Source organism: Lonchura striata, chromosome 35 (assembly GCF_050655825.1).
Source record: "Lonchura striata isolate lonStrDom1 chromosome 35, ASM5065582v1, whole genome shotgun sequence".
NCBI classification, from domain to species: domain Eukaryota; kingdom Metazoa; phylum Chordata; class Aves; order Passeriformes; family Estrildidae; genus Lonchura; species Lonchura striata.
The window spans coordinates 8897897-8916062 of NC_140737.1; the positions used below are offsets into that span (position 1 = coordinate 8897897).

General features: G+C 51.5%; 2 protein-coding genes across 2 annotated transcripts in view; one reads left to right on the forward strand and one right to left on the reverse strand.

The window, feature by feature from the left end:
* Positions 1–18166, forward strand: part of LOC144246964 (uncharacterized) — a 712254-nt gene that overhangs the window by 628030 nt on the left and 66058 nt on the right. The window contains exon 7 of the mRNA XM_085565238.1: positions 14896–15266. Coding sequence (XP_085421364.1) covers positions 14896–15266 — 371 coding nt within the window. The remainder of the gene's footprint in view (positions 1–14895; positions 15267–18166) is intronic.
* Positions 2431–3997, reverse strand: LOC146764354 (olfactory receptor 14A16-like). Its single transcript, XM_085565308.1, has one exon. The coding sequence runs from the start codon at positions 3482–3484 to the stop codon at positions 2552–2554; it is 933 nt and encodes a 310-aa protein (XP_085421434.1). The 5' UTR covers positions 3485–3997; the 3' UTR covers positions 2431–2551.

Consider the following 18166-nt stretch of genomic DNA (forward strand, 5'->3'; position numbering starts at 1 on the left):
CAGGGCAGTGATTCTTCCCCTGTGCTCATCAGTGCTTGGTCAGCACCTCGAGTGCTGCGTCCAGTTCTGGCCCTCCAGTTTAGGAAGGACACGGAGGGGTTGGAGCTTGTGCAGAGAAGGGCAAGAAGGCTCGGGAGGGGTCTGGAGCACAAGTCCTATGAGGAGTGGCTGAGGGAGCTGGGATTGTTTATCCATGAGAAGAGGAGGCTCAGGGGAGACCTCATCATTCTCTACAACTCCCTGACAGGAGGGTGCAGCCAAGTGGGGGTCGGGCTCTTTTCCCAGGGAACAGTGACAGGACAAGAGGACACAGCCTTCAGCTGCACCAGGGGATGTTAAGGCTGGACATCAGGAAATATTCTTCACAAAAAGAGGGATTGGGCATTGGAATGGGCTGCCCAGGGAGGTGGGTGAGTCACCATCCCTGGAAGTGTTTCAGGAAAGACTGGATGTGGCACTCAGTACCATGGTCTGGGTGACAAGGTGGTGTTGGGTCCCAGGTTGGACTTGATGCTCTCCAAGGTCTTTTCCAGCCTGGTTGATTCTCTGATGATTGTGACACTGCAGGGTCCTGGGGAAGCAAGGGGCCATTGTGACACTGCAGGACCTGGTGGCACTAAGAGGACCATGGTGACACTGTGTGCGACATGGCACCACAGAGCCACGGGGCCACTGTGACATTGTGGGGCTGGATGGAAGCAAGGAGGGCATTGTGACAGTCTGGGTCCTGGTGGGACCACAGAGGCCATTGTGACCCTGCAGGGCCTTGTGGAGCCATGCAGAGCTTTGTGACAGAGCAGGACCTTGTGTCATGATGGGGCCATTGTGACTCTGCAGGACCCCATGGAACCAAGGGGCCAGTGCTGCCCCTCAGGGACTCATGGAATGAAGGAAACATCTTTGACACCGTGGTGGCCTTGGGACCAAGAGGCCATTGTGACACTGTGGGACCAGGGCTTTGGTGGGACCACAGTGACATTGAGACATTGCAGGGCCCAAGGATCCAAGGGACATTGTGACACCAAGGGGTCCCATGGAACCAAAGGGACATTGTGACACTGGGAGGCCTCATGGAATCATGGAGACCATTGGGACACTCTGGGGCCTCATGGAACCCTGGTGACACCAAGTTGTCTGGGAGTGTGGATCTGCTGGAGGGTAGGAGGGCTCTGCACAGGGCCCTGGGCAGGCTGGATCCAGGGCCCAAACCCAACAAGGTCAGGTTTAACAAGTCCAAGTGACGGGTCCTTCACTTTGTCCTCAACAACCCCTGCAGTGCTACAGGCTGGGGACAGAGGGGCTGGACAGGAGCCAGGCAGAAAGGGACCTGCAGGGACTGATGGACAGCAGGCTGGACATGAGCCAGCAGAGTGCCCAGGTGGCCAAGGAGGCCAATGGCTCCTGGCCTGGGTCAGGAATGGTGTGGCCAGCAGGAGCAGGGCAGTGATTCTTCCCCTGTGCTGGGCACTGGTTGGGCAGCACCTCAAGTGCTGTGTCCAGTTCTGGGCCCCCCAATTTAGGAAGGACATGGAGGGGCTGGAGCATGTCCAGAGAAAGGCAACAAGGCTGGTGAGGCGTGTGGAGCACAAGTGCTATGAGGAGTGGCTGAGGGAGCTGGGATTGTTTATCCTGGAGAAGAGGAGGCTCAGGGGGGACAAGGCAGTGTGAGGGCACAGGATGGACTTGATGATCTCCAAGGTCTTTTCCAAACTTGCTGATTCTGGGTTTCTCTGAAACCACCCTTGGAGCAGTTGCAGGAGGAGCCCTGGGCCTCCTCTTCAGAAGCTCCAGCAGCCCAGGTTCCTCAGCTTCTCCTCACAGCCCCAAAACCCATCCTGTCAGTCCTGCAGAGCCTCTGCAGCTCCTCCTCACTGCCCAGAACAGGGAGCCCCACAGCCAGACACAGCAGCCCAGATGTGCCCCCCTGGCCTGGGGTGCCACTGGCAAGGGAGCAGCACCAGGCACTGCAGGAGCCTGCAGACAATTCCTGCAGCACTTGTGGGATGATCCTGCTCCCCAAGGGACGTTCCCATGGTGCCAAGTCAGGAACTGCAATGGGGAGTGGGGCCAGAGAGGAAAGGGCAAACAGGGATGGGCTGTTTGCAGGGGAGGGAACAGGGATGGACAACAGGAAGAAATCTGTAGCAGGAAGAGGAAAGAAAGCAAAAGTAAAGCCAAGGAAATGCTCAGGGCAGTTTGGGGGTGGCTGCCAGGCAGCTCTGGCTCTGAGCAGCAGCGTCTGCAGTGGGACAGGAAACTCCCAGCTGATGGGAACAAACTTTCTGGCTGACTGCAGAGGCCAGGACAAAGCTGAGTGGTTTCCCTGGTGTCCCCAGCCCTTTCTGGCCCCAGGGGCTGATGGCATTTGTGCTGCCTCAGGTTCATGTCCCCACAGCACCAGCCTGCTGTGTGCAATGCAAACAGGGGCTCCTGACGTTTCTTTGTGGACAACATTAAAATGTAAAACAAAGAAAAATAACCTCCAAAAGGAAAACAAGAAGTATCAAAATTTACTTGTATTAAAAGTGTTTTGCTGAAATTGGGCAGCAGTTTAATGTCCCTGAAAGCATCCAGTCATCAGTTTCCACAATGCAGCCTTGAGCTCCTGGTTCCTCAGGCTGTAGATGAGAGGATTCAGGGTTGAAGGCACCACCGAGTACAGAAGTGACAGGGCCAGATCCAGGGATGGGGAAGACATTGAAAGTGGCTTAAGGTAGGTAAAAAATGATGTGCTGATAAACAGGGAGACCACAGCCAGGTGAGGGAGGCAGGTGGAAAAGGCTTTGTGCCGTCCCTGCTCAGAGGGGATCCTCAGTACAGCCCTGAAGATCTGCACATAGGAGAAAACAATGAACACAAAACAACCAAATACCAAACACACACTAACAGCAATGAGCCCAAGTTCCCTAGGATAGGATTTAGAGCAGGAGAGCTTGAGGATCTGTGGGATTTCACAGAAGAACTGACCCAGGGCATTGTCATGGCACAGGGGCAGGGAAAATGTATTGGCTGTGAGCATGAGAGCATTGAGAAAGGCACTGGCCCAGGCAGCTGCTGCCATGTGGGCACAAGCTCTGCTGCCCAGGAGGGTCCCGTAGTGCAGGGGTTTGCAGATGGACACGTAGCGGTCGTAGCACATGATAGTCAGGAGGGAAAATTCTGCTGAGATGAAAAAGACAAAAAAATAGAGCTGTGCAGCACATCCTGAGTAGGAGATGTTCCTGGTGTCCCAGAGGGAATTGTGCATGGCTTTGGGGACAGTGGTGCAGATGGAGCCCAGGTCGCTGAGGGCCAGGTTGAGCAGGAAGAAGAACATGGGCGTGTGCAGGTGGTGGCCGCAGGCTACTGCGCTGATGATGAGGCCGTTGCCCAGGAGGGCAGCCAGGGAGATGCCCAGGAAGAGGCAGAAGTGCAGGAGCTGCAGCTGCCGCGTGTCTGCCAGTGCCAGCAGGAGGAAGTGGCTGATGGAGCTGCTGTTGGACATTTGCTGTGGCTGCACATGGGCACCTGTTCATGGAGAAAGGACAGGGACAAGTCAGGAGAGGCTGCTTGGAGACAAACCTGGGCCATTCCCTGCCGACTATCCTGCTGGGACTCACCCACCCTTGTTCCTGCTCTGGGGAAACCTTCACCCAGCTATTTGTGGGAACTCTCAAGGAGCCATCCCTGCTCCGCTGCCCTGGGTTTGTTGCCATGTGGCAGAGGGACAAGGCTGGATATTGAGGATTTGTCAGGGGAGTAACTTCTACTGTATAAAAGTGCAGTAGTTTACTTGGTATCATCTCCACTCACACTTCTAAGGTAAACAGATGGCAGGATATGATTTTAGGAATACTTTTCTTACCCACACATCACAGCTGGCTCCCTGAGTTTAGAAATCCCCAGCATTCCTGCTGCACTCAGAGTTTGCCACTGAGAGATGTGAGAGGCAAAGGATTCCCTGTGGCTGAGGGAAGGTGGGGGGCTGGATGGGCTTGTTCCCCCAGCACTGCTCTGTTCAGCCCCCTCTGCTTCCCTGAGCATCTCCCTGGGCCTGGACATCCCCTCCTGAGAGGTGCCTTGTCCCTGCCAGCGCTCACAGAGCCCATCCCACCCTGTGTGCCCTCGGCCCGGCCCTACAGAAACCTGCCTGTGTGCAGGGCCCTGGCTGGGGCAGGCTCTGTGTGCAGCTGGGCAAGGGCAGCTCAGGAGAGCCCTGCTGGGCCCTGCAGAGGTGATGCTGCTGCTGCCCAGGGCTGAGGAGTGGCTGAAGGCCCTTTGGGAGGCTCCCAGCAGAGACACTGACCACCCAAAGTCACAGTTCTGGAGTCTCAGTAAATGTTCAAACATTCCTTTGATGATCCTGTGTGTCCCTTTCAACTCAGAATGTTCTGTGATTCTGGGATTACAATTTCTGTTCTGCTTCTCTCAACCCCCTGCTGCCTATAATCAAAAGACAAAAAAAGAACCCTTGCAACAGTGTTAGAACAGTAAAGTAAAAACCATACCTTTATTGGAAGTTTCCAGGTGTCCCAGTGAGGATGAGGAACACCCAGCCCCTGATTTCAAAAGTTCATTAAGGTTAATTAATTAGGATATTTAACAGGAACATCCAGTAGGAGATTCAGTTGCCCCAATTCCACACCCCTGGATCAACACATTCCAGTAAGTCCGAGGACTTCTTTTCCCCAGTTTTAGTTATGACTGTTCACATTGGGGTCAAATACCAAAATATTCTTCTTGTAGACACTCTTCCTGATAATAAGACTATACAGTATTTCAGGAATGTATTTAGACAGTCAATTTATTGTACTAAAATCTAGGAGAAAAGTAGGAAACATAGTAGTGTCAGCAAAGATTACAGTTACATAGGTACATTATAGTAGTTTCATAAAGGTAATTAAGAGTTTAATGGAGCTAAGTAAGGATTATAGTTTTATAATTATAAAATAGTAACTTACAGACCTTCAGTATATGAAAAAAGTATAAAAAGCAAAAATCTTTATGTCACCACTCCAACATTCCCATCCTTCTCTAAGCAGGAAATTGAAAACACTCTCAGTGAAGCTCCTGATCTTTACAGCAATCCTAGGCTTACCTTCTTTGGGAAGTGCCCTCCGGAGCTGTGCCCAGGCTGGTCTGGAGCTGGAGCAGTCCTGCCCCAGCCAGCCCCTCTCAGCAGCAGCACCTGCCCTGCTCAGGGTGGCTCCTTCCCCCCACAGCTCCTGGCCAGCGCTGGGAGCAGCTCCAGGGCCGGCTGAGAGCTGTCCCTGGCAGGCAGCAGAGTCCCTGGCCCAGCACAGCGCCCTGGGCTGCAGGACCCTGCTCTGCAGGACAGCCCTGGGCACCCCTGGCTGCTCTGCACAGGAGATGAGCAGAGAATGCACTCACAGGGTCTGTGGGCATTGGCATGTTCCAGCTTTAGGAGATCTCTCCAGGAGCTGCAGCTGCATTGTCCTGCAGCCAGAGGTTCCTGTGCCAAGGGCTGGCAGTGATTCTGCCCCAGGCACTTCTCAGCCCCTTCCCAGCCCTGACTGATTGAAGCTCTCTGTGCCTCTGTGCTGTGCCCGCGCTGGCTGCAGGCAGTGCCCCAGCCCTGCTGGGCTGGGAGAAGAGCTGCTCAGCAAGAGAAATGTGCTTTTGAAGCTCTGCTTGGTTACCAGGATCACCCTCTGTGCCAGGAGCCCGGCCCAGCTCAGCAGCACAGACACAGCACAAGGACTTTAATGACCCTCTGGGGCTTTGTGCTCAGGCCCTGAACATCAGTCCCTGGGAGGGAGCTGCAGAAACCTCTCCAGAACTCCAAGTCAGAATCCAGCTCCAAAGTTTCTGGGACTTTTAATGGGTCCCTCTGAGGGACACGACTGAGAAAGTGTCCCCAGGCCCCAGGCAGAGCAGAGAACTGGAGGCACTGATGCCAGGTGGGGACAAAGAGAAGCCAAGTCTTGGTGCCCTGGGGCACAGCAGGGTCTGTGCCACCAAGGGCTGTGAGGAGACACCTTGTCCTGAGGCCCTGGGGCCTCCTGGCACAGCCCCAGCCAGGCTGGGCACTGTCAGCCCCTGCTCCTGCCCTCAGCATCCCCCCCTAGCCCACATCCCAGTGGCCTCAAGGATCTGCTGGAAGGAGTCCCTGGGGAGCCTTGGTCAGGAATGGCCCTGGGGGCTCCTTCATGCTCCCAGGGACTGCAGGTTTTTCAAAGGACTTTGGCTTTTGCTTTTGCTTTGGAGTCTCTGAGAGGTTTCTGCAATCCTGGCCTCCAATATTCTGCATAAATTAGTCCCTGGAGAGGCTTTGTCAGAAACAACACTCAGTGGGGCTCATTAATGCTTCAAGGTACTTCAGTTCTTTAGAGGTACTTGGTGTTTCCCTTTTGCTACAGACTCTGTGACAGGTTTGTGCAATCATGGCCCAAATTATCTGTTATAAGAGTCCCTTGAGAGCTTTGTACTGACACTCAGTGGGGCTCATTAATACTTTGAGATTCTTAACTTTTGTAAGGTACTTTGGATTTTCCTTTCCACCTTGAGAGTTCTTTGTGCCATTTTGAGTCTCTGAGAGGTTTTTGTGCCATCCTGGCCTCCAGTTCTCTCCTCCAAGGAGTCCATGAGGAGCCTGTATTGGGGATGGACCTCAGTGGGTCCCATTAATGTTTTGAGACACTTTGGATGCTTTTTCTGGCTCTGACTCCTGCAAAGGCTTGTGCAATCTTCTCTCAGGCCCTGAGGTTCCAGGGCTCAGCTCCAAATGCACCACGGGGCTCATTAGAATCAAGCAAGTCCTGACAAACCATGACTTAGCTTTGAATTTCCTCTTGTATGGGGCAGTTCATCAGGAAATTTTCTGTAGTGATTTTGGTTCACCAATTTGAGATTTCTCAGCAAATGCATCAATTAGTGTGGTAGGTTCTGTGTTGGCTAATTACCAGTGCACTCACTAGAATATACTTACTAATTTCGTGCTGTGAGGTAGGATTAGGAGAAAGGCACAGTGGCCTCAAACTTTACAAGTATAAAGAAAAATTTATTAACAGTAACTAAAAGCAAGAGTAATAAGGATCAGAACAAAACTTTCAGAACACATCCCCTCTCCCTACAAACTCTTCTTTCTTACTAACAATGTAAAGAGACAAAACCTATTTTTCAGTCACTTTTCTACCTCTAGAATAGTCATTCTTCAGTTCATTTACGGAGAGAAGTTCCTCTTGTTAATGTTATGGAGACTTCTCCACAAGAATACAGTTATTTCATGGCTTTTCATTTCCATGAATAGCAGCTGCCTGAAAAAATCTGCAATTGAGAAGTCCCTCCCATTTTGCACAGCCTTTTCCACAGATGTGCTTATGGGCCATGCCAGCTTATGGAGTATTAGTTTCAAGATGAGCTGTTTAAGAACAAAGGATCTCTTCATCTCTTTCTGAAATCACATTCATCTCTGGGAACAGAGGTCTTCTTCTCTCCCTCAGGGCACAGGGTCTCATCACTCTTCTCTCTTTCAATGTTCAAGCTTCTCATGGGATCACAGCTACTGCAACATTTGCTTACTTTACCATGGAGGTGTCTGCTGAAACAAATCATCTCCCCATACTTTTCAATGCCTTATAGGGAAAAAAAGAGTCTGATGTATCTAATGACATCCTTCTCCACAGCTTTACCAGAGGATTCCAGCCCCAAGATCAAGGAATCTCCTCATCCCTCCCATCTGGGACTCAACTTCCTCTTCCCTGCCCTCGGTGTGTCCATGTTGCTCCTCTGTGTGCCTGCCCTGTGTCCTTTTCTCTCACTGGAGGGAGGATGGCAGCACTGGCAGAGTCAATATCTCCCGGGGCTGCAGATGGTTCCGTAAGCCCAGATGGGCTCTGGGAGAGACCCAGCCAGGCTTTCTCATCTCTAACTTGTGTCTGCACAGAGGCTCTGCAGCTTCCTTAGTGCTTTAACAGACTGTCAGCTCTCAGAGCTAATTACTGACTGTTTTTTGTCAGACAGAGAGGAAACTGCTAGCAGCTTCTCTCAGGACATCACTTCTGTGATGCAAAACCACCACAGCAGCACAGAGCACAGAGCTCATTTGTCCATATGTAGTGGTCATGTGCCCGAGGCTTCAGAACCCCTCCTTGGGAGATCTCTGGGCCCTCTCCAAGGTGTTTTCAAATGAAAACATTCAGCTCAGAGTCTAAGAAAATCACCTGAGGACAGGGCCAGCCTGACCTGTCTGTCCTGGCTACTTTTGTCTGAGAGCAATCCTTGGATATATGGAATTTGGGAGGTCAAATTCTAATTTTGGCCATGGTCCCTAGACATGAAGGCCAGGTTCTTTTCCACAGGAAGGAAGGAACAGAGCCCCAGTGTTTCCTGGGCAGATGAGAGGTTACCTTGAGATGCCAGCCAGAGCTGGCACTTTTTTCTGGGTGATACCCTTGTATATAGAAAAAATTTAGGGAGGATACCAATTTTGGCAATGGGCATCTTAAAAGATGAACGGTTCTTTTCCATAGCAAGGAAAGCACAGAGCCCCAGTGCTCCAGGAGCTGATGACAGGCAGCCCTTGACATCCCAAGATCAGCCAGACCTGTCAGGTGGCCCCTGGCAGGCCAAGCCAGCCAGACCTGGTCCATGTTCCCTCCCTTCCATGGGGCCCCACAGTGTCCCAATGGTCCCTTGCTTCCAGGAGGCTCTGAGGTGTCACAATGCCCCCTTGGTGACACCAGGCCCTGAAGGGTCGGAATGGTCTCCATGGTTCCATCAGACCCCACAGAGTCATAATGGTCTCTGGGTCCATGAAGCCCCACAGTGTCACCATGGCCCCTTGTTTCCATGGGCTCCAGTGGTGCCACAATGATCCCCTTGGTTCCATGAGGTGCCCACAGTGTCACAGTGATCTCCATGGGAAGGAAAGATCTGAGCCCCAGTGTGGCAGGGGCAGCCACCAGAGGCCAAGGCCAGCCAGACTTGATGGTACTGGCAGATTTTGGCTGGGAGAAACTCTTGGATAGACAGAATTTTAGAGGTGGAATCCCAATTTCAGGCATGGACACCCAGAGTAGAAGGACAATTCTCTGCATAGGAAGAAAAGCATGTAATACTGGTGTTTCAAGGACAGATGAAAGGCGGCCATCAGAGCCCAAGGCCAGCCAGACTTCTCTGTCCTGGTAGCTTTTTTCTGTAAGCAGCCCTTGGATATAGGGAATTTGGGAACCCAAATTTCTGCTATTTCTGTGTACATAGGGATAGATTTTTCTATAAGAAGGAAAGCACAGAGGCCAAGTGTTTCTATGGGAGAGGGGAGGGAAGGGGCTGAGGGAGAGGAGAGGAGAGGAGAGGAGAGGAGAGGAGAGGAGAGGAGAGGAGAGGAGAGGAGAGGAGAGGAGAGGAGAGGAGAGGAGAGGAGAGGAGAGGAGAGGAGAGGAGAGGAGAGGAGAGGAGAGGAGAGGAGAGGAGAGGAGAGGAGAGGAGAGGAGAGGAGAGGAGAGGAGAGGAGAGGAGAGGAGAGGAGAGGAGAGGAGAGGAGAGGAGAGGAGAGGAGAGGAGAGGAGAGGAGAGGAGAGGAGAGGAGAGGAGAGGAGAGGAGAGGAGAGGAGAGGAGAGGAGAGGAGAGGAGAGGAGAGGAGAGGAGAGGAGAGGAGAGGAGAGGAGAGGAGAGGAGAGGAGAGGAGAGGAGAGGAGAGGAGAGGAGAGGAGAGGAGAGGAGAGGAGAGGAGAGGAGAGGAGAGGAGAGGAGAGGAGAGGAGAGGAGAGGAGAGGAGAGGAGAGGAGAGGAGAGGAGAGGAGAGGAGAGGAGAGGAGAGGAGAGGAGAGGAGAGGAGAGGAGAGGAGAGGAGAGGAGAGGAGAGGAGAGGAGAGGAGAGGAGAGGAGAGGAGAGGAGAGGAGAGGAGAGGAGAGGAGAGGAGAGGAGAGGAGAGGAGAGGAGAGGAGAGGAGAGGAGAGGAGAGGAGAGGAGAGGAGAGGAGAGGAGAGGAGAGGAGAGGAGAGGAGAGGAGAGGAGAGGAGAGGAGAGGAGAGGAGAGGAGAGGAGAGGAGAGGAGAGGAGAGGAGAGGAGAGGAGAGGAGAGGAGAGGAGAGGAGAGGAGAGGAGAGGAGAGGAGAGGAGAGGAGAGGAGAGGAGAGGAGAGGAGAGGAGAGGAGAGGAGAGGAGAGGAGAGGAGAGGAGAGTGGCTCCTCTGAGGCTAAGCCAGCCAGACCTGTTTCCCATGGCAACTCTTGTAATGGAGTAATCCTTGGATATATGGAATTTGGGATGAAGAATCTCAGTTTTGACCATGGACACCTTGAGAAGAAAGAAGGTTCTTTTCCATTAGAAGGAAAGCACTGAGCTCCAGTGTTTTAAAAGCAGATGAGAAGATGCCCCCAAGAGGCCAAAGGCAGCCAGACCTGTCCATCCTGGCAGCTGGCACTTGGGTGCAATCCTTGGATGTACAGAGTTTTGGAGGTGGAATCCCAGTTTTAGCCATGGGTGCCTGAACAGGAAGAAGAGTTATTTTCATTAGGAAGTAAAGCAAAGAGCCCCAGTGTTACAGAGGCAGATGAGTGCCATAACTCAGGAAGCCAAGGCCAGCCAGACTTGTGATTCCTGGCATCATTTATCTAGGAGCTATTCTTGTATATAGGGAATTTGGGAGGCAGATCCCAAATTTTGGCCATGGGTGCCTGATAGAGATGGAAGGTTTTTAAGCAAGAAAAGCACATGGATGCAGTGTCTGAAAGGCAGGTGAGAGGTGGCCCCTGGGTGGCCAAGGCAGCCAGACCTGTTTCTCTTGGCAGATTTCACTGGGGAACAATCTTTGCATATAAGGAAATTTAGAGAAGGAATCCTAGTTTTGGCTATAGGCCCCTGGAGGAGAAGGACAGTTCTCTCCCATGGGATGAGGAAGCAAGGAGTCAATTGTGACCCTGGGGACCCACGGAACCAAGGGGCCGTGGTGACACAGCAGGGCCACGTGGATCCAGTGGTCCATTGTGACACTGTGGATCCAAGGAGACCATGGAGACACCCCCAGAACCTCATGGAACCGAGGAGTCCATGGTGACCCAGCAGGGCTGCATGGAGCCAATGGTCCATGGTGACACTGCCCATCCAAGGAGGCCATTTGGACACTGTGGAAGCTCATGGAGCGAGGTGGCCATTGTGACACTGAAGAACTTCATGACACCAAATATCCATGGGGACACAGCAGAGCATCATGGAACCCAGGAACTGCTGTTGGCAGTGCGGAAACTCCTGGAATCAGGGGCTGTTGTGGCACTGCAGAACCAGCACAGCTGCTGCACCTTGTCCCCTGTCCTGCACAGCTCCTTGGGAGGCACGGCAGGAGCAGCACCCTGGGAGCCTCGGGAATGACCCTCTGGGATCCATGGCACACACTCCCAGGGCTGGAATTCCAGTTCCCAGCCAGGAAAAGATGTTCCTGCCCTTGAAGGCAAAGCTCTTATGGAAGAGCCAAAAGCCAAGAGGAGCAAGATCTTAGAGTGACATTTCACTGCCAGCCTTCATAACTTCACCCATGGTTGTTGTAGCTCCTGCACTGGGAATTCAATCAGGGCAGGGTCTTTGGTGGGAGCTGCCCTGGTTTAAGGGAGACACAGAGAGAGAAAGAGAGCAGGCAAAGGAAGGCAGGAGAGAAAGGAGGTGTTTTGGTTTGGAATGACAGGTGTCTGCTAAGGAAGGCAGGAGCCTCCCCTGAAATGGAAAAATGTAGACTCTTTCTGAATTGGTATAAATTTGAAATTAAGGGGGGCTCTCAGGTGAAAATATGGGAGCAGGAATAACAGCTTTTTATTAGGGAAGAAAATTAAAATATAAACAATATAGTGAACCAAAACAACACTGTGAGACCCAGAATACAACCTGACACCCTGTTGGACAGGGTGTTGGCCACAGTCCAATTGGAATTGTAGCTGCAGTCCTCAAGGAGTGTCAGGTGTGGTTCTGTTGGAGAAGTGATCCTATAGGAAAGGGTGTCTTCCTCTGAAGAGGAAGAGGCAGCTGTTCCTCTGGGAAAATCCAGCCCAGAAAAGCTGTGTTGGTGGGCCAGAATCTCAAGACTAGATGCAGGTAGGAATGCTTGGCTCCTCCCTCTGGGTGGAACATCTCACAATGGGATGTTATAGTTCTTATCAGCCATGCAGTGACATTCAATAGCCCATTATCAGCAGATGTCTCCCCTGAGGGAGGATTGATTGTGGAAGAGATAAGGAAAAACTGCCCACTTAACACAGGACAACTGCCATACAGATGGCAAATAGAACACATCTTGCTTTTCAGTCTGGGAAGGGAGGACACAAACAAAATCAGCTGAGAAGGCAGCACTCTGAAAAGCAAATCAGAACTGACAGAAAATGAATGGGACAGAAATCAATAATTCTGATAATTTTACTTATTATCAAAATAAATCACACCCGTCCAGCCCCACACAATCCTGATCCCACAACCTCAAATTTGGATCTCACTTCTCCCAATCACCTTCCAACCCCATCTCATCCTGGAGGCTGAGGAACTGAGTAATTTTGGCATGGGACTGAGGTGGGAACCAGCCATTTTGAGGTAGGATTGAGTCACTTTGAGGTGACAGACCAATCCACCTTGGCTTTTGGAGTGCAAAGATATGGAGAATACTACCAGATATCCCCCAAGAAGCCACAAATCCTCCAGAATATGTTCCCAAACAATAAATTCCACCTCAAATACCTCTAAAATGGTGGGACTTCTGACATCTCTGGTCAATACTCTTTTTAGTCATTTTTCAGGTGTTTTTAATTGATAAAGACAAATCAGAAGTAAATTAGGGCCAAACCAAAACCAGAGACCCCTTGAGCATCCCCTGGACACTGGACAAAACAAACTCAGCAGAAATCAAATTTAACCCTCCATAAAATGCCTTGAGGAAGATTTGCTCTTCCCACAAGTCATTTCTGATGGAAACACAAATAAATCCCAAACATCAATAAACCAACAACAGAAGCAATTCTCTGGCAATTCCAAATTTCATCAGTTCCAACACAGCTCCAGCTCAGATGCTGGCAGGTTCAAAAAAAAAAAAATAAAAAAACCACATGGAAATTTGTCCCAATACAGATTATTAAAGGAAAGGAGAGGTCTGTGTAGCTATCACAAAGGTGACAGGGACCAAGAAAATAATGCTTCTTCCCCCAAAGCCCGTGAATTCAGGAGTTATTTGGGAATTTAGCTACTTGAGCTGGGCTTCTTGTAGGATTTAAGTAGCCTTGTGTTCCTCACTTTGAGGTGAATGATCCTTGTCAGTCTTGCTGGTATCATTTGGTCCCTTTCCTCCAGTGATTTTAACAGACTTTTCAAAGAAGGAAAACAAAATATTTTTCTTTACACTGGCCACCCACAAGAGCCATTTTCCTCATAAGTTCTCCCAAAAGTCACTCAGAGGAAACTGCATCCAAGTTTCCAAGAGTTCCTCCAGAAAGAGCCACAAACTCCTCAGAGGATAGAACCAGGCTGTTGTCAAAACCACTTGGGGTCAGCCAACAGTGCCCTGAACTCACTGTGCAAAATAATGTTGCAATCTGGATAATAAAATTGTTAGAGAGATGCCTCTGCCCCAATTAAGGTGCTCACAAGACCAAATCCAAAGTGGATTTTATCGAACAGTAAATGTGAGGTAGAGAGAGATGGAAAGAAAAAGAGGAGGGAGCAAGGGAGTAACAAGACAGAAATCTCCCCTGGGGCAGGGCAAGTGTGACATTGTCCCCTGTGTGCGTGGCCTTCCCAGGGTGGGGGTTTTACACCTGAGCCAGTTTGGGTAAGGGGGGTGGTGTTCACCCCCCACCCCGAGCAGGGATTGCCTCACTGTTTCAGGTTACAATGTCAGATGTAACCACAAGTGTTTTCAGTCACCATCTCCATAAACTGTTATCAACAGGTGGGGCAGTGTTCTTTATCTCTTCCATGGCTCAGCCCTGATAACGCCCTCCAGGGGCCATCTTCTGTTAATGGGCCATTGAGTGTCACTGCAGCACTGATAAAATTACATCATCCCATTGTGGGATGCTCCGCCCAGGGGAGGAACCAAGAATTCCTGCCTGGATATAATCTCACCATTTGCAACACCACGACCACCTTGCCTACTGGATTCCCAGAGGACAAGAGCTCCATAAGCACCACTGGACCTTCAGAGGAAGACCAGACCCTTCTACAGTATCACCACTTTGACAGAATCACGTTCATCACTCCAGCCGGACTGCAGCCACCATTTCATCAGACTGCTACCACCACCCTGTGCAACGGGGTGTCCGGTTATATCCTGACTCTGTCAGGTTAAGGCAGTGTTTCTCTATCATTACCTTGATCTTAATTTTCTTACTCAATTGTGATTCTGGCTTAGACTCTCTCCCTGTTTTGCTTTGAAACAGTACAAAACTCACTGTGCTCATCCCTTGTTTTCCTCCCAAAACAGGATTTCCCGTACCCAAACATTCGCCAGATGGAGGAGAAGGTTGCAAGGAAAAGGAAGATGCCCTGGGACACCGAGGCAGGTGAGGAGGAAGTCAGTGCCCCTTTCCCCCTCTCTCCTGCTCCATCTCCCAGCCCAGCCTGGCCCCCGGCTGCAGGACAGCCCCGCTGCCGGTGCCCTCCTGCCGGGGACGCACTGGGGGGATCTCCTTGTCCTTCTCTGTGGCACGGAGGCAAATCCCATCCTCTCCTTGTCCTTCCTCCCGCAGATGAGGTGCTAAGGGTGGAGAGCAGAGAGGACAAATCCCCATGGCAGAACCTTGTGGAAGACGCTGTTTTGAGTGGCTCCATGGTGCAGGAACCCAATGGGAGCTGCACGAGGAGGGGCTGCAAATGCAGATCGAGGGGATCTGAGGAGGAAAGATGCGCTCTGGTCCAGGAAGGTGGACAGAGCTTCAGCCAGAGCTCAGGGCTGGTGGTCCCTGAGCAGCTTCATGATGAGGAGAAGCCCCATAAGTGCTCAGAGTGTGGGAAGAGCTTCAGGTCAAACTCCAACCTGATCCAGCACCAGAGGATCCACACTGGGGAGAAGCCCTATGAGTGTGAGGAATGTGGAAAGAGCTTTTTGTCAAATTCCAACATGATCCAGCACAAGAGGATTCACACTGGGGAGAGGCCCTACGAGTGTGGGGAATGTGGGAAGAGCTTCAGGCGGATCTCCCACCTGAGCAGCCACAAGAGGATCCACACTGGGGAAAGGCCCTATGAGTGTAGGGAGTGTGGGAAGAGCTTCAGGCAGTGTGGTGCCCTGATTGTCCACCAGAAGATCCACACTGGGGAGCGACCCTACGAGTGTTCCAAGTGTGGGAAGGGGTTTCAGACTCGCTCCTATCTCCTCTTGCACTATCGAGCTTATACAAATGAGAGGCCCTTTTGCTGCCCCGACTGCGGGAAAGGATTCAAGCACAACTCCAACCTTGTCACCCACCGGCACATCCACACCGGGGAGAGGCCCTACGAGTGTCCCTGGTGTGGGAAGAGCTTCTCAGACCGCTCATTCTTTACCCGGCACCAACAGAGGCACCAGTAAGGGAAGCCCTGCGAGTACCCCAACTGCAGGAAGAGCTTCGTGCTTTGCTCCAGTTCCCTCCCCCACTGCAGGACCCACATTGGGCACAGGTCTGGTGACCCACATTCCCTGTGATCAATGTTGGGAACACACCTGACTGGTTATCCTTTTGGTTTGGCCCTAATTTTCCTCTGATTCATCTGTATTCTTCAAACACAGCCAAAACAGGGTTAAATTAAAGAAACTGATCAAAAATATCTGAAGTGTCACCATTTCACAGGAGTTTTAGGGGGAATTTAGGATTTGGGGACGCATTCTGTGTGGAGTGCCCCTGTTGCTGAGAGGCAGGAGTTTGATCTCACCCTTCTTGTGTTGCCAATAATTCCTCCCTTGACCCAAACCCAAACTCCACCCCTGGGATACCCTATACAAATCCCATGGCTCTGCCTTTTCCCTGTCTTTTGGTGATAAGAAATGGATTTTGGAGTTTTGTGAAACCAAGAAACATCTCATTTGTTCCTGCCGCCGGCAGCTGCACTCACCCTGGACACCATGAACTCAACTTCTGGAGGATTTGTGGGTTCTGGGATGATTTTGGGCAGTGTTCTCCATCTCTTTGCATTTCAAAAGCCAAGAGGGATGAATTTGTCACCACAAAAACACTCAACCCCACTGAAAATAACTGGATTTTAAACTATAAAGGCACAATCCCACCTCAAATTGCTTGTTCCCCCTCAAAGAAACCTCAATCCCACAAAGCTCACTCGATTCCACAGCTGACCGGGTGGGATGGGGTTGGGAGGAGATTGGGAGAATTGTGATCCCAGTTTGGAGTGGAGAGATTGGGATTGTGTGGGGCTGGGTGGCTGGGATGTATCTGATAGTGAATAAAACTTTCAGAGTTAATGATGTTTGTCCCATTCATTTTCAGTCAATTCTGTTTGCAGAGTGGCTCCTTCTCAGCTGTTTAAATTCCTATAAAAATCCTTTTTTAAAAATAATCTAACCCAAACAATCCAAAAACCAATATCCATATAAAACCACCCATCTGCAATTATATTTCTTAAAACTATTTAAATTTTTTTAGAGTGTTTAAGGGTGCTATTAAAGTTTAATTGTTTGGTTAAATTGTATGAGACATTACAGTGGTGTTTGGTTTCGTGTTTAGTATATTTGTAGTATGAATTGTTTTATAAGGTGTGTTCGAGTGTATGTTTAGATTGGCCGGTGCTGCGAGAGGCGCTGGGCTCTGCCTGGCAACTGATGAGTCAGAGCCGTCCCGGGCGCTGATTGGCTGAAAATCGCCAGGCGGGACCAGCGCCGAGTTCCTGCCTGGGAACTGAATCGTCATCAACGCCGCGCGCTCTGATTGGCCAGGATCTGCTTCGGGGCGGGGCCGGGAGGAACTGGGGACCCCCAGGAGCCCCCCGGGTTTGGGGGTTTCCATCCCCCCTCGGCCCCCGGGGCGGCCTTGGGGCCACCCCAACACCCCCAAAATGGGGAGGGTCCCCGGAGCCGCTTGGAAGTCCCAAAAATGGGCTGGAAGCGGCAGGAGCCGCCCCAAGAAGGGATTGAAGGGTCCGGTCCGGGAATGGCTCCGATCCGGATTGGGGCGGGCTGGGATTGAGGGAGGGTCCGGTCAGCGGCTGCGGAGGGGCTGGGATTGGGGAGGGGTCCGGGATTGAGGGGCTGGGTCCATTCCGGGACTGGGGCAGGATCGCTCCCTGGGGGTGGGCTCCATTATTGAGTCAGGGTCTCTCCCCTTCCCGATCCCAATCCCGTTCCCTGATCCTGTTCCCGATCCCAATCCCATTACCATTTCTGTTCCCGTTCCCGGGCCAGTTCCCGATCCTGATCCCATTCCCGTTCCTGTTCTCGATCCCAATCCCACCGCTGTTTCCAGGGAATGGCTCCTATCCCAACCCCGACCCCAAACCCGGGGGGTCAAACACTGGGGTCAAACACCCCAAATCCCAACACTGGGAGGGGGGAGGTCAAACAGCCCCAAACCCAAACTCTGGGATGTCAACCTCCCCCCTGCCCCAAACCCCCCAAATCCCAGATCCTGGGGTGTCAAACACTCCCCAGTTCCCAAAAGATGGTGTTAAATCCTCTTGACCCGAAATATTTGGGGTGTCCAACACCCCCAATTCCCAAAGTCTGGGGTCAAATACCCCAAATCCCAAATCCTGATGTGTCAAACACCCCCAGCCCCCAAAGTTTGGGGTTAAAACCCCCAAGACCCGACTCCTGGGGTTTGAAATATCTGGGTTGTCCAACCCTCCTCCTCGTCAAAGTTTGGGGTCAAACCCCTCAATTCCCAAACTTTGGGATCAATCCCCCCCAATCCCAAACCCTGGGGTGTCAAATCCCCCTGATCTCCCCCACTTTGAGGTTAAATCCCCCAAAATCAGTTGGTCAACCCCCCAAGTTTCCAAATTTTTGGGTCTAAACCCCCAAACCCCAAATCCTGGGGGTTGAAACACCTGGTTTGCCAACCACCCTGACCCAAACATTTGGGGATGAAACCCCCTGATTCCCAAATCTTGGGAAAAAAAAAACAAGATCCCAAACCCTGGGGTGTCAAGCTCCCCCAGTTCCCAAAGTTTGGGATCAAAAACTCCCAAACCCCGAGGTGTCAAACCCCCCTAAACCCCAAATTTTAGGATCAATCCTCCCAGTCCCCAAAGTTTGGGGTCATGAC